This window comes from Tursiops truncatus, chromosome 7, assembly GCF_011762595.2.
Source record: "Tursiops truncatus isolate mTurTru1 chromosome 7, mTurTru1.mat.Y, whole genome shotgun sequence".
Taxonomy (NCBI): domain Eukaryota; kingdom Metazoa; phylum Chordata; class Mammalia; order Artiodactyla; family Delphinidae; genus Tursiops; species Tursiops truncatus.
In genome coordinates this window covers 45,474,846-45,487,523 of record NC_047040.1, presented here as the reverse complement: position 1 = coordinate 45,487,523, position 12,678 = coordinate 45,474,846, and the positions used below count along the sequence as shown (strand labels likewise).

At 34.5% G+C, this 12,678-nt stretch overlaps 1 protein-coding gene across 8 annotated transcripts in view; it reads left to right on the top strand.

The window, feature by feature from the left end:
• The window catches only part of GULP1 (GULP PTB domain containing engulfment adaptor 1), a 367,352-nt gene that overhangs the window by 338,995 nt on the left and 15,679 nt on the right, over window positions 1-12,678 (top strand). For 6 of the 8 annotated variants that reach the window (XM_073807501.1, XM_073807502.1, XM_033859964.2 and 3 more), the window contains 3 exons: window positions 2,373-2,489; window positions 2,686-2,766; window positions 3,172-3,264. In XM_073807501.1, coding sequence (XP_073663602.1) covers window positions 2,373-2,489; window positions 2,686-2,766; window positions 3,172-3,264 — 291 coding nt within the window. The remainder of the gene's footprint in view (window positions 1-2,372; window positions 2,490-2,685; window positions 2,767-3,171; window positions 3,265-12,678) is intronic. The other 2 variants (XM_033859966.2, XM_019931541.3) reach the window with 1 other exon arrangement.

Here is a 12,678-nt window from a genome sequence, read left to right as displayed (position 1 = left end):
ACAGGGCTAATATATTATTCAACAGGGAAATTCAGGTTACAAATACATTGCAATAGCATTACTCATCCAGTAAAATAACTAAATTAAATAGATGTCAATATCTGATGTTGGTGAGAATGTGGAGCAGCTAGAACTCTTTTACTGCTGGTGGGTATGTACAATGGTACTTTGGAAAGCAGTTTGGCAGTTTCTTATAATGTTAAACATAGACCCATCCTATGATTTATCAATTTCTTTCTAGGTATTTACCCAGAGATACGAAAACATATGTACACAAAAAGATTTTACAAGAATGTTGTAACAGCTTTATTTATAACTCAGGACTGAAAACACCAGAAATGTCCCTTGATAGAAAAGTGAAAAATCATTTGTGGTATATTCACTGGATGGAAAGTAATCAGCAATAAAACGAATGATACATGTAATATCTGAGAAACTAAAAAAGAAGACCAATACAAAAGAATATATACAGTATGGCCCATTTTTATAGATACAAGGACAGGTAAAACTGATCTATGGTGAGAAATTGAGCAACGGTTACCCATAAGAAATGTGATTTGACTAGAGGTAGGCATAGGAGAACTTTCAAGGATGATAGAAATATTCTATATCTTTAATGATATGGTGGTTATATAGGTATCAAAACACATGTGGCAAAACACACCTGATTGTACAATCATGGTCTGTGCATTTCATTATATATAAATTTTATCCCCTACCCCCCAAAAGTGTGAGGCTTGTAGAGTCAGATATTCTGAATTTGAATCCAGGTTCTCCTCTAACTAAGTATCAGATTTTAGGCAAGTTATACAACCTCACAGAATTGCAGTTGCATAAGTATTGTGGGAATAATAATAACCCCCATCTCACAGAGTCATGAGAAGCAAATGAGGTAATATATGGAGAATAATTACCGGGGAGCTAAGTGCTATCTTAATTAAAAAGACATGACTTACCATAAAAAAGAGACTATGGATTTTAAAAAATTATTATTGTAAACAAATAATTAATAATGAAGTCAAATGTTATTAGTGATGAATCAACCATCTTACCATTTAAACAATTTTCTGTCCTGTACACCTTGAGTATTTGAGGAAAACACATTGTCTTACTAAGAAGACACATTGAACTCATTTTAACTTTTTAGTATTCCTTAATATAGCTTATTTTCTTTTCCATCTTTTTTGTAAGACAGATAGTTCTCATATAATTTTAGGCATATATTTTGCATTTTTTGGTTTATTGGGTTAAACACTATAAATACTTTTTATGGCTAAATGCCTTTTTAAATGAATAGTGAACTACAAAAATAACTGTCTTAAGTAATCTAAGCTTTATTAATAAAGCATATTTTAAATTTATGTTGCACCTAGGAATCACAAAATTTTAGGATTTGCAATAGATTAGTGAAAGCAGGGCATTTTCAAGATTTAATGTTGCTACCAGTTGTTATGTCATGTGGAGGTGTTATATTAAATATGAGATATTTCTGATGCATTAAATCAATTAATGCCTTTACCAAACTTCTTTATAATGTTAATAAAGTAAATAAATCTTTATTTACTATTTACACTGTTCCCAGTAAGACACTGTGATACCAGTTGAGATATCAGTGGAGAAGGAATGAGCTGGTGGACTTAGGATATTTGTGGCAGTTTCTAGTTAATAGACCAGAGACATAATTGTTTATGAGGCCAAATTCAGGTGACAGATATATTTTGCTCAGTCGGCACTGTGTTTTACAAAAATATTGTTTACTGTCACTTAAAATTGGGAGCTTTCCATATGAATATTCAGATTTCTGACCTCATCTCACATATTTAAAATCGACAACTCTGGGTTGGAAATGTTCATTTCCACAAGCCAAAAATCAATTGGAACTGAGTAGCAAGCAGTTGCTTCCTTTAGAGAGGGCATCCATCAGGTTTTCCACAGACACTACCCAGCCAACCTCATTCAAGTTACTGCCAGGCTTAATAAACCCTCCTCAGTAAGAAAAGGAAATAAGTAGCAAAGCAACAAGAAAAACGGCAGTTGGCACTATGCTTTTATTTAATAGGCAGTAAATATTTGAGGAAGGGAGGAAAACAAACTAGGGAAAAAAATGCTATGATAAAAGAGATGAGAAGTTGGATAGGACTCTTGCTTCCAACTTCAACAGCTATTCATTTAATTGCCAAAACGTTGCTTTTTTATGTTGTGCATGGGTAGGCTTTGAATTATTATGTTAGCATAGACTACTTTGCTCATTTACTATGTCTACCCCTAGACATTGCCCTTTTGAAATACCTCATGTTACCGTTTTTCTTGATTCAAAGAATAGTCTGACATATTATTATTAAAATGCAAATCTTTGTTTGGTTTTTACAAAGGCTGAAGAGATAACTTTAACAATTGGCCAAGCATTTGACCTGGCGTATAGGAAATTTCTAGAATCTGGAGGAAAAGATGTTGAAACAAGAAAACAGATTGCAGTGTTACAGAAAAGAGTGAGTAAACTAAGCTTGTTATTTCACATTTATGTGATGTAAGTACAGGGAAACTTGCATATCATCAAACAAATTTAGAAGGCCTGCCATTAAATTCCCCCCACACTGATTGGAACTGCTTTCACTGTGTTCCTATAATTTTTCATTCCTGATCCCCTGCACAGTTTTTAACCATTTTATATTGAATTCCCACAAGAACTTAGTGTTCTCATGTGACTTTGCTTCACTTCCTGATGCTTCTCATGGGGATCAGAGCAGCAGAAGCAGCAGATGCTGGGTAAGTGGTTTCCCATGCAGATCAGATTCCTTTATAATTAAATTACACCCTTTCTCCACTCTCTTCAAAATCATCATAAGCAAGTTTCACTGTCTTGCAGTTATACTCCAAGATTATGGGTACAGATTGCACAACGCTATAAGAAAACAGAGATGAGGCATTAGAAACATGAAATTTGCACACACATAAAAACATATTTTAAATTTAATAATATGTCTTTCCAGTGACCTAGAATTCTATGGTATATCCCAAGCTTTATCAAAATAAATTTCTCCCCTGTGCACAAAAAAATACATTAAAATTTTAAATAATATAAAACCCTATTCATTAATATAGCCAATTTAACAGCCAATATCTTCCAAGAACAAATGTCTGAAGATTATTCAATAATCATTTGCTTTTTAGATTCAAGACTTAGAAACAGAAAATATGGAACTTAAAAACAAAGTACAAGATTTGGAAAACCAGTTGAGAATAACCCAAGTATCAACATCTCCAGTAAGTATATAGAATACATACATCTTTTCCTTAGAAATAAGATTTCATGGTGATAAAACATGTCTGGATCATCAGCTCTTCAGTATTCCAAATAATACTCTGGGATCAGTCATTTTAAACTAAATGTAGATAGAGATACAAGGTGCTAAATAAGATTAATTTAAACGTTAAAATTACCTAGGTAGCTCAGATCAGAGTTGTTTTTCCGTGTTGCTCTTTTCTCTTTTCTAGAATAATTCAGCCCTCAATTTGATCTTTTCCTCTTTGTGACATAATCTTCTTTCATTCCAATTGATTACTGTTTACTGAAGTTGATTTAATGACTGAAGCCAATCTGCCCTTGGAGTACTGAACTTCATTATAGAAGCTGGACTGTTAACACGATCGAATTGGTTTCTTATATTACATAGCAAGGGCTCCTACTGGGAGTAACAGAGTTATATTTCACACACTAAAATCAGTGGTAGTCTCTGCAGACAACACTCAGTATTTTTATAGTTAAATTATTTACTTTTGGTTTATCACAGATTTGAAATCATTTTCTTATCTTGAGATATGATGCCATTATTTTGTGATTTTAGCTAAGGGAATTTTTTGAGGGGAGATAGAATTTAAAACAGTTGATATTTTTTTCTAGGCAAAATATACTTAGGAATTTTATTCTCTTTTAGAATCATCTGTACTGATATTGTCCATTAAAATGTATATTTTATTTTACATTTAGAAATTTTAATATATAACTTTTGGCATGATCCTATGAACTGAAACACAATTATAGCATTTACAAACTTCTGAAAAGAATTTTTGTTGCAAATTTTCATTTGCAAGTCAATTTAAATATATTTATTGCTATCTACTATTAGAATATTTCACCGGTTCATTACCATGAATAATATTTCTGTAAGAAGTTACATTTTGGGTTTTAAATTTGATGTGCCCTGGAAATGGGTCAAAAAACATTTTTTTCTTCTAAACTCACACTTTTCCATCTTCCACATTGAAACAGTTGGTATTTCCATTGCTTGGCATATAGTTTGTGACAGTGGGGTTGAGACAGCCAAGGTGAGAGAGGTTGGGAGTGAGGTTCCAATGTTGCACAGTGTACCTCTGTAATGCACAGTGAGGTGCTGGAGCATTCTCTTCAAGTTCTGGCTTTATTATAATATCGCTCCCTGTTTTTTCTCTTTACTACGATCATTATTTGCTTCTCATCAAGATGATGATATTTTCTTGCCTTCCCCATCGCAAGGAACAGAACATCAGCTCAAACTGTTCAACCTTCAGTCCCAAATGGAGCAACATTTTTTAGGTCTTGTTGAATGTCTTGTAAGCCATCCTATGAAACAAATTAGGAGTATGAAGATAAATGAAGGAGAAGTTACTTTTTCAATCAGTCTTAATAAGGTAGATTTTGCTGGAATTCATTGCATATGAAAAGTAGCTTTACTTCAGTCTTTATGTTTTCAAAGGAGTAAAAATAAGATCCATCACCATTTTGGATGCAAAACCAAAGCTTATTCATTATGTATCTTCTTTCTCTAGGAAGAGAGCTAGAGGTATCATGTTAAGGAACATGGTAGATTTGGGAAGAGCAGAGAGGTTTGGGACATGTTGATAGGACAGCACATCTGTCTTTTATCTCCTGAAAGCAGACACTGCCCTAGACTAGCACTGGGACAACTGAGAAGGTGTGTCAGGGTTGGGGTTATGTGTGTGCACTGGTGATCTCACATGGTTACCAAGTCAGCTTCAGAAATGGTAAAGAGCAGGAAGAATGAAGAAATGACACTCTCTTCAGTTTCCTGGACCCTCTGGCCTAGGTAGCCGTTAACAAGCTGTGAGCTTGAAAGTTGATAAATGAGCACAGACTATACGTGAGTATATTCATTTATTCAGCAATTATCATTGGTAGAGTCAGTTATATAAAAAACAATAAAATTATTCAAATAGCCAGTTATTAGAATGAATTAAGTCTCCTAAAGTTGTCATTTAGTAATTATCATAGGCATTGTGTTCGTCTCAGCACTATGTCTCAATAGAACGCTTAAAAGACTATAACTGAAAGGTTGAATTAAAAAAAGAGAAATAATTTTCTCTAAATCATTCTTTTGCACTTAATACACATGTGTAGAAAGTTTATTGCCTTATTGATCATTATGCACCTAGCTCAAATTATAACTTTGCAATCTACTTATATTCTTTCATCATAGTAATATCTTTGTCTATATTTTCTCTTTATTTTGACTTTTAAAAAATTGTCTCATAACTTTTCAGCTCCTAAAGTCTCATTATGTGAGTTTTGAAATTGCTGATGCATCTTCAAGATTAAAAAATAGAATTTGATTCTTAAAAGAAAGTGAACTCAACATTTTTAAATTGCTAACAATACCTGATTAATTCAAATGGTTTTCAAGATGCTGTTATAGGTATCTATTAACTTGTTTTTAATTTTTTTTTTTTTTTTTTTTGTGGTACGCGGGCCTCTCACTGTTGTGGCCCCTCCTGTTGCGGAGCACAGGCTCCAAACGCGCAAGCTCAGCGGCCATGGCTCACGGGCCCAGCCGCTCCGCAGCATGTGGGATCTTCCCGGACCGGGGCACGAACCCGCGTCCCCTGCATCGGCAGGCAGACTCTCAACCACTGCGCCACCAGGGAAGCCCATTTTTGGTAAAATTTGATTAGATAACTAAAAGATCACACCAGCCATCTACCTTAGTAAGCAGTCCAAAGTTAAAGTTGAATTTCTGTTCAAAGGATCAGGTCTTCTAAGAAATTTCAGTCTTATATTGATCCTATTATTCTATATTAAATCATAGATTAAAAGTGTGAGGCCCTGTTGAGTAGAATCTTCCAGATGGAGAACCTTTGTACTCTAAGGAGTCACTGTGTACGTGAGAACATAGATGCATTTCTCTAGTCTCCTCAGAGGCACCCAAAGGAAAGGTTGCTATTTCTTAGGTGCTAGGCTGCCAACCACTTATGTCTTATATACATCAATGTGAATTGGTCATTGATTTATTTTGAAGATGCAAACTAATTTTAGGTTCAAGCTTTTAAAGAAAATCTTCAAGAATCCTAAAAATTTCTTTCAAAATTTACAATTGTGTAAATTTTAGTTTTGTTTTTATTTTTCCTAGTCCCGCTAAGTCATCACTGGTATTTTGAAATAGTAGCTTGGTGACATATTTTACATATTAAGATGCATATCACTTTGATTTTTATTTTCTCACATTTGCCAGTTGCGTACATTTGATATAGTTGTGATCTGTTATGGCAGCTTGTAACACATTTATTAAACATCTTATATGACCATATGCTATTCTAGGCCCTTGGGTTTTAGCAGTATATGAATTGCAGCTGCTATGAAACTTCCATAGTATGGGGAAAGACAGGGAGATGGGTAATAAACCCATAGCTAAATGAATAAATAAATTTAGAAATTTGGATCTTATATAAGATGCAAATAAGTAAATATGAATAAAATAAAAGAGAGAATCAGAGAGAATGGGAGCTTTTTTTTAGAGATAGTGATCTGGGAAGTGCATTCTGAGAATGTAGCATTTAAACTGAGACCTGAATAAATAAAGTTAGTTAATACAAAGGGCTGAAAACAGTAACAAGACGTTTGCGCCTGGAGCATCGTGAAAAAGAGGCAAAAAAATTGAAGAGAGTCAGAGGCTAGATTTTGTAGGGCCCTGTAGGCCATGTTTGTTTGTTTGTTTTCTTTAATTGCAGTGAGAAGTTACTCAAAGGTTTTTAACAGGAGATTTGGGGATCAGCTGGCTGCTGTATGCACCATGGGCTGTAAAGAGGCCACACTGAGGTCCCTAAAACTGTCTAGGAAGCTATCTCAGTAGTCTAGGTGAAGGAGAAGAGTAAATTGGCCTAGAATTCTATCAGTTGGGATGATGTATATAATAGCTTGATATATTTTGGAAGTAGAACTTGCAGGATTTATGGATGGATGGATTGGCTGTGGCCTGTAGAATAAAAGAGGGTCAAGATTGCCCCTTAGGGTTTTATCCCGAGCATCTGGGTGGTGGTGCCATTTTCCAAAATAGATGTGACTTGGGGGAGGTGAATGATAACCAATCAGTAGTTCATTTTTGCTCGTGTTACTTCTGCCTACTGGGTGGCCGATGAAGACATTTATTAAAAGTTTGAATATTCAAATCTGGAATTCAAAGAAGAAGTCTGGCCTCATGATACAGTACTTGAGTTTAAAAGTTTACTCTTTTTCTAACATCATTTGGACTGTTGTTTATTGTTTTAGTTAATACACCCAGTATAAAATTTAGTGTGAGATTACAGAGTAGTTTAGTTCTAGCTAAGAAAAACAAAATACTTTTTTTTTTGCTCAGTATTAAAATTAAAAGACATTCCTAACTACAGAAATGTATGTTGTTAGTATATATCCCAAACCCTTTTTTCACTTAAAACCAATTCCTCATAATGAATGAAGGACTACTATTTTTCATTTTTTCATGTGTAAACTGACATGCTATTTTTTTGTTTTTACATCTTTATTGGAGTGTAATTGCTTTACAATGGTGTGTTAGTTTCTGCTTTATAACAAAGTGAATCAGTTATACATATACATATGTTCCCATCTCTCTTCCCTCTTGCATCTCCCTCCCTCACACCCTCCCTGTCCCACCCCTCCAGGCGGTCACAAAGCACGGAGCCAATCTCCCTGTGCTATGCGGCTGCTTCCCACTAGCTATCTACCTTACATTTGGTAGTGTATATATGTCCATGCCTCGCTCTCGCTTTGTCACAGCTTACCCTTCCCCATCCCTATATCCTCAAGTCCATTCTCTAGTAGGTCTGTGTCTTTATTCCTGTCTTACCCCTAGGTTCTTCATGACATTTTTTTTCTTAAATTCCATATGTATGTGTTAGCATATGGTATTTGTCTTTCTCTTTCTGACTTACTTCACTCTGTATGACAGACTCTAGGTCTATCCACCTCATTACAAATAGCTTAATTTCGTTTCTTTTTATGGCTGAGTAATATTCCATTGTATATATGTGCCACATCTTCTTTATCCATTCATCCAATGATGGACACTTAGGTTGTTTCCATCTCTGGGCTATTGTAAATAGAGCTGCACTGAACATTTTGGTACATGATTTCTCAGGGTTTATGCCCAGTAGTGGGATTGCTGGGTCATATGGTAGTTCTATTTGTAGTTTTTTAAGGAACCTCCATAGTGGCTGTACCAATTCACATTCCCACCAGCAGTGCAAGAGTGTTCCCTTTTCTCCACACCCTCTCCAACATTTATTGTTTCTCGATTTTTTGATGATGGCCATTCTGACTGGTGTGAGATGATATCTCATTGTAGTTTTGATTTGCATTTCTCTAATGATTAATGATGTTGAGCATTCTTTCATGTGTTTGTTGGCAGTCTGTATATCTTCTTTGGAGAAATGTCTATTAGGTCTTCTGCCCATTTTTGAATTGGGTTATTTGTTTTTTTGTTGTTGAGCTGCATGAGCTGCTTATAAATTTTGGAGATTAATCCTTTGTCAGTTGCTTCATTTGCAAATATTTTCTCCCATTCTGACGTTGTCTTTTGGTCTTGTTTATGGTTTCCTTTGCTGCGCAAAAGCTTTGAAGTTTCATTAGGTCCCATTTGTTTATTTTTGTTTTTATTTCCATTTCTCTAGGAGGTGGGTCAAAAAGGATCTTGCTGTGATTTATGTCATAGAGTGCTCTGCCTATGTTTTCCTCTAAGAGTTTTGACGTGCTGTTTTTAAACTTGTTCTTAAAAAACAATGCTTACAGGTCTCCTAAATATCACTTGAATGATTCAATCTTGGGTTCCTTTTCTGGCAAATGAAATATCCTTGATAGTTCCCATATTACATACATCTGTATACTACTGAAATTGTGGAAATCTTTTCATTGGTTTTAGAAATTGGGTCTTCATTTTATTCAGTCATTTAGATATACTGAGTAAGTTCTGTTACTTGGCTGTGTTGTTTGCTTTTTGCTGTGTTCTAGCGGTTTGGCAATAGATTAGAGGTTAGGTTTTCCACCGTGTGGTACTAATTAACTAGGAACAATCTGATTTCCATTTATTACATTCACATGGCAGTGCTGCCTGTATTTATATCAGAAAAAAAGGGTTTATTCTGCCCTCCTAGCCTCATGAACGCCTCTGGAAGACTGTTCCATAATAAGATGTGGGCATAGCAAGCTAAATCAAATTGTTCTTCTTGATTCTAGTGTCTGGATGCTTGCATTTTACTTTTCTGGCTATAGAAGGTTTTAACCAAATTTTAACCTTTGCCAGGAAGTGAAATGAATAAAATTGTAGTCCTAAGAAATACTGGACTTTCTATTGCTGAGTAAAATAAATGTCTCCCTTTCAATTAAACCAAGTGTTACTGTATAAAATTTTACCTTTACATAATCAACTGTGTGGCCACTGATTAGGCTTGATAGGACAAATTATAACCTAAAATGTGTATTTCATTGTGGGTAAATAAAACTGCCAATTTATCTACCTCTGGGGTTTTCTCAACTGCTATTGAAGTCAAGATGGACAAGAGCAGATTGTGAGAACTCTCAATTATACAACAAGCCAAATGTGAATCTTTAAACAAAAGCATAAATTTTAAACATGAACATTGATTCAAGAACGTTTGTTGCCCACAAAAAACGATGACTGGTTCACAACTTTCACAATTGTTACTTGCACAAATGATGGTTCTAAAGAAGTAAACCCTGTCTAATGGGAAGAAAAATATACCTGTATTTCATTCCACTTCTGACCGTGAGTACCTAATGAAGTCATTTGATCTCTCCTTGTTCCAGTTTTCCTCTTTGGGATATGTGGATGATGATAACCATTTAACTTGCAAGATTCTTGTAAGAATGTATAAGATAATAGGTCTTACAACTAAGAGGCTAATGTAACCAAACTGTGTATCTAGAAGTCTGAAAAAATAACATACGTGGAGCTATAAATTCTAGAAGTTTTTATCTTTTTTAACACCTTTATTGGAGTATAATTGCTTTACAATGGTGTGTTATTTTCTGCTTTATAACAAAGTGAATCAGCTATACATATACATATATCCCCGTATCTCCTCCCTCTTGCATCTCCCTCCCACCCTCTAGGTGGTCACAAAGCACTGAGCTGATCTCCCTGTGCTATGCGGCTGCTTCCCACTAGCTATCTATTTTACATTTGGTAGTATATATAAGTCCATCCCACTCTCTCACTTCATCCCAGCTTACCGTTCCCCCTCCCCGTGTCATGGACTAGAAGTTATTTTTGAAACTTATTTAAAAAGTGATGCTGAAAATGTGCCATAATAGTGAACTTCAAAAGAATGAATCAGCATGACAATGCAGAAGGATTTGCTAGAACATTTTACATTATCTTTATATTTCCCCATCTTTAGTGTTTTTTTTAATAATCGAAGTATCTAATCTTTAGTGCAGTTTTTTTGTTATTGTTTAGATGTATTCAACATTAACTGATAGGATTCAAACGCTTTTATGACATTTCAACATTGTCATATTTAGGCAAAGCTCGGAATTGAAATATTCACATGGCCTAATGCGCCAAGCCTCTACTTACTGAAAGAAAGAGCTGTAAAACTACAACAACTATGAATCTCAAATATGGGCACTCATTATTAATATGTCTTAATAACCTAATAATTTCTGCATAATTAACATGTAACTGTTGAACACAGAATTCCTCATTCCCCTTAGTATAATAATTCAGAGGCTGTACACCTTCCTGAAGACCAAAGCACTTAGAATTATGGGCATAAAAGGATTAAACAGTAGCGCCATAAACTTCTGTAGGAAACTCCCCAAATTTTGGTCTCTAGCCATCTGTAAAAATACTGACAGAAGGCCCAACACAAAAATATCAAACCATTTTCATCTGAACTATGTATTTCATTTCTTAAAAGAATAAGTATCCTCAACCACTTAAAAATGCAAGATTAAAAAATGACTAGTTCCTGAACACTTAAATTTAGAGACACTGCTCAAAATATTTATCCAGTGCCCAAAATGCCACCGTATGCCATTTAGGGGCTGTAGTCACATATTCTTATTTAATAAGTGTAATAGTTTGGTGCAGAATCAGATGCTATTGAAATATGCCTATGTACTTAGATTTCATTCTTATAAGGAATCAGATGTAACATCTAATTCCCTGACTTGAATTATTTCTAAGTTATCAATGACAAACACAAATGTCAGCAGAGCCCAGGCTGTGGCCTAAACAAATGTGTGAAATGGGCATGTGGTGGAGTGAGGAGTTGGAGAGCAGACACCAACTTAGAAGGCACAGCTACTTGCTCAATACCAGTCAGTTATTTTTACGCAAGTTTGTGGGTCTACTTTCTTGATTTTCTAACTTCTAAACAAACTCTCTGGATTTTAATGTACAACCTCTTAATATTCACCTGTAAGCAACTGAATCAAAACTTATTTTAAAGACCTATGTGACCCAAACAAAAAATCTTAGTTGACCAAATCTAGATTACTGATGACCCAAAGGAAAATTGTAATAATTAGTGTTAGAGTTTTAAACTTTAGATACCCAAATTATTGACAGATAGCCCTGCTTTACCATTTTGAAAGTGAAAATACTTCTTAATTGGGGCATTGAAATATTCGATTATTTTCATATTATATACATTCTTCTTTTATATAAGTATACTTTCTCAGAGGAAGTAGAATACAAATATTAACACCATGATAAAACACTAGAGCACTTTTAAGTTAGGTTAGGTTGGCCTTCAGTTTGTTTTGTGGCACCTGGTGAAGATGTTTTGATGAATACAAGTCATAAAACAATATAGAGTACTCCCATTTATAAGCCAAATGATACCAGGGACAACTTTCACATGATATCTTTTTATTTTTTACTCAGTACAGACATCCTTATCAATTTATAGTTTAAGTTAAAAAAAGTTGCTATAGTATACATTAAACAATAAATATTCATTGACATTATATATCAAGTATTCTAATATGTTATACAGATTATTTTAGAAAAACAAAGTTTTGTCCACCAGGAGCTTACAGTTGTTACCTATAATTAAGTAAAAGGTGGCTACCAACTACAAAAGTTTACAGTGAATTATATAGACCATGAAATAGATCTTAAAATTATATACATACATGCGTACATGTATACATTTCTATAGATACATAGATCACTATAGAGATCAGTAGGGAAAGCAATCATTATGTAACTGTATATGCATATTAATAGAGTGATAAATTACATAATTCAGACCATCAGGGACTTGCTTCCACACTGAATTCTTTCCTCAACTTAAATCTGTCACTTTACGCTTCCTTCTTTCCCCCTCTGCTTCCTGAAATGTGTGAAGAGGTGACTCCTAGTTTAAAGATTCTTTCAAAGTTGT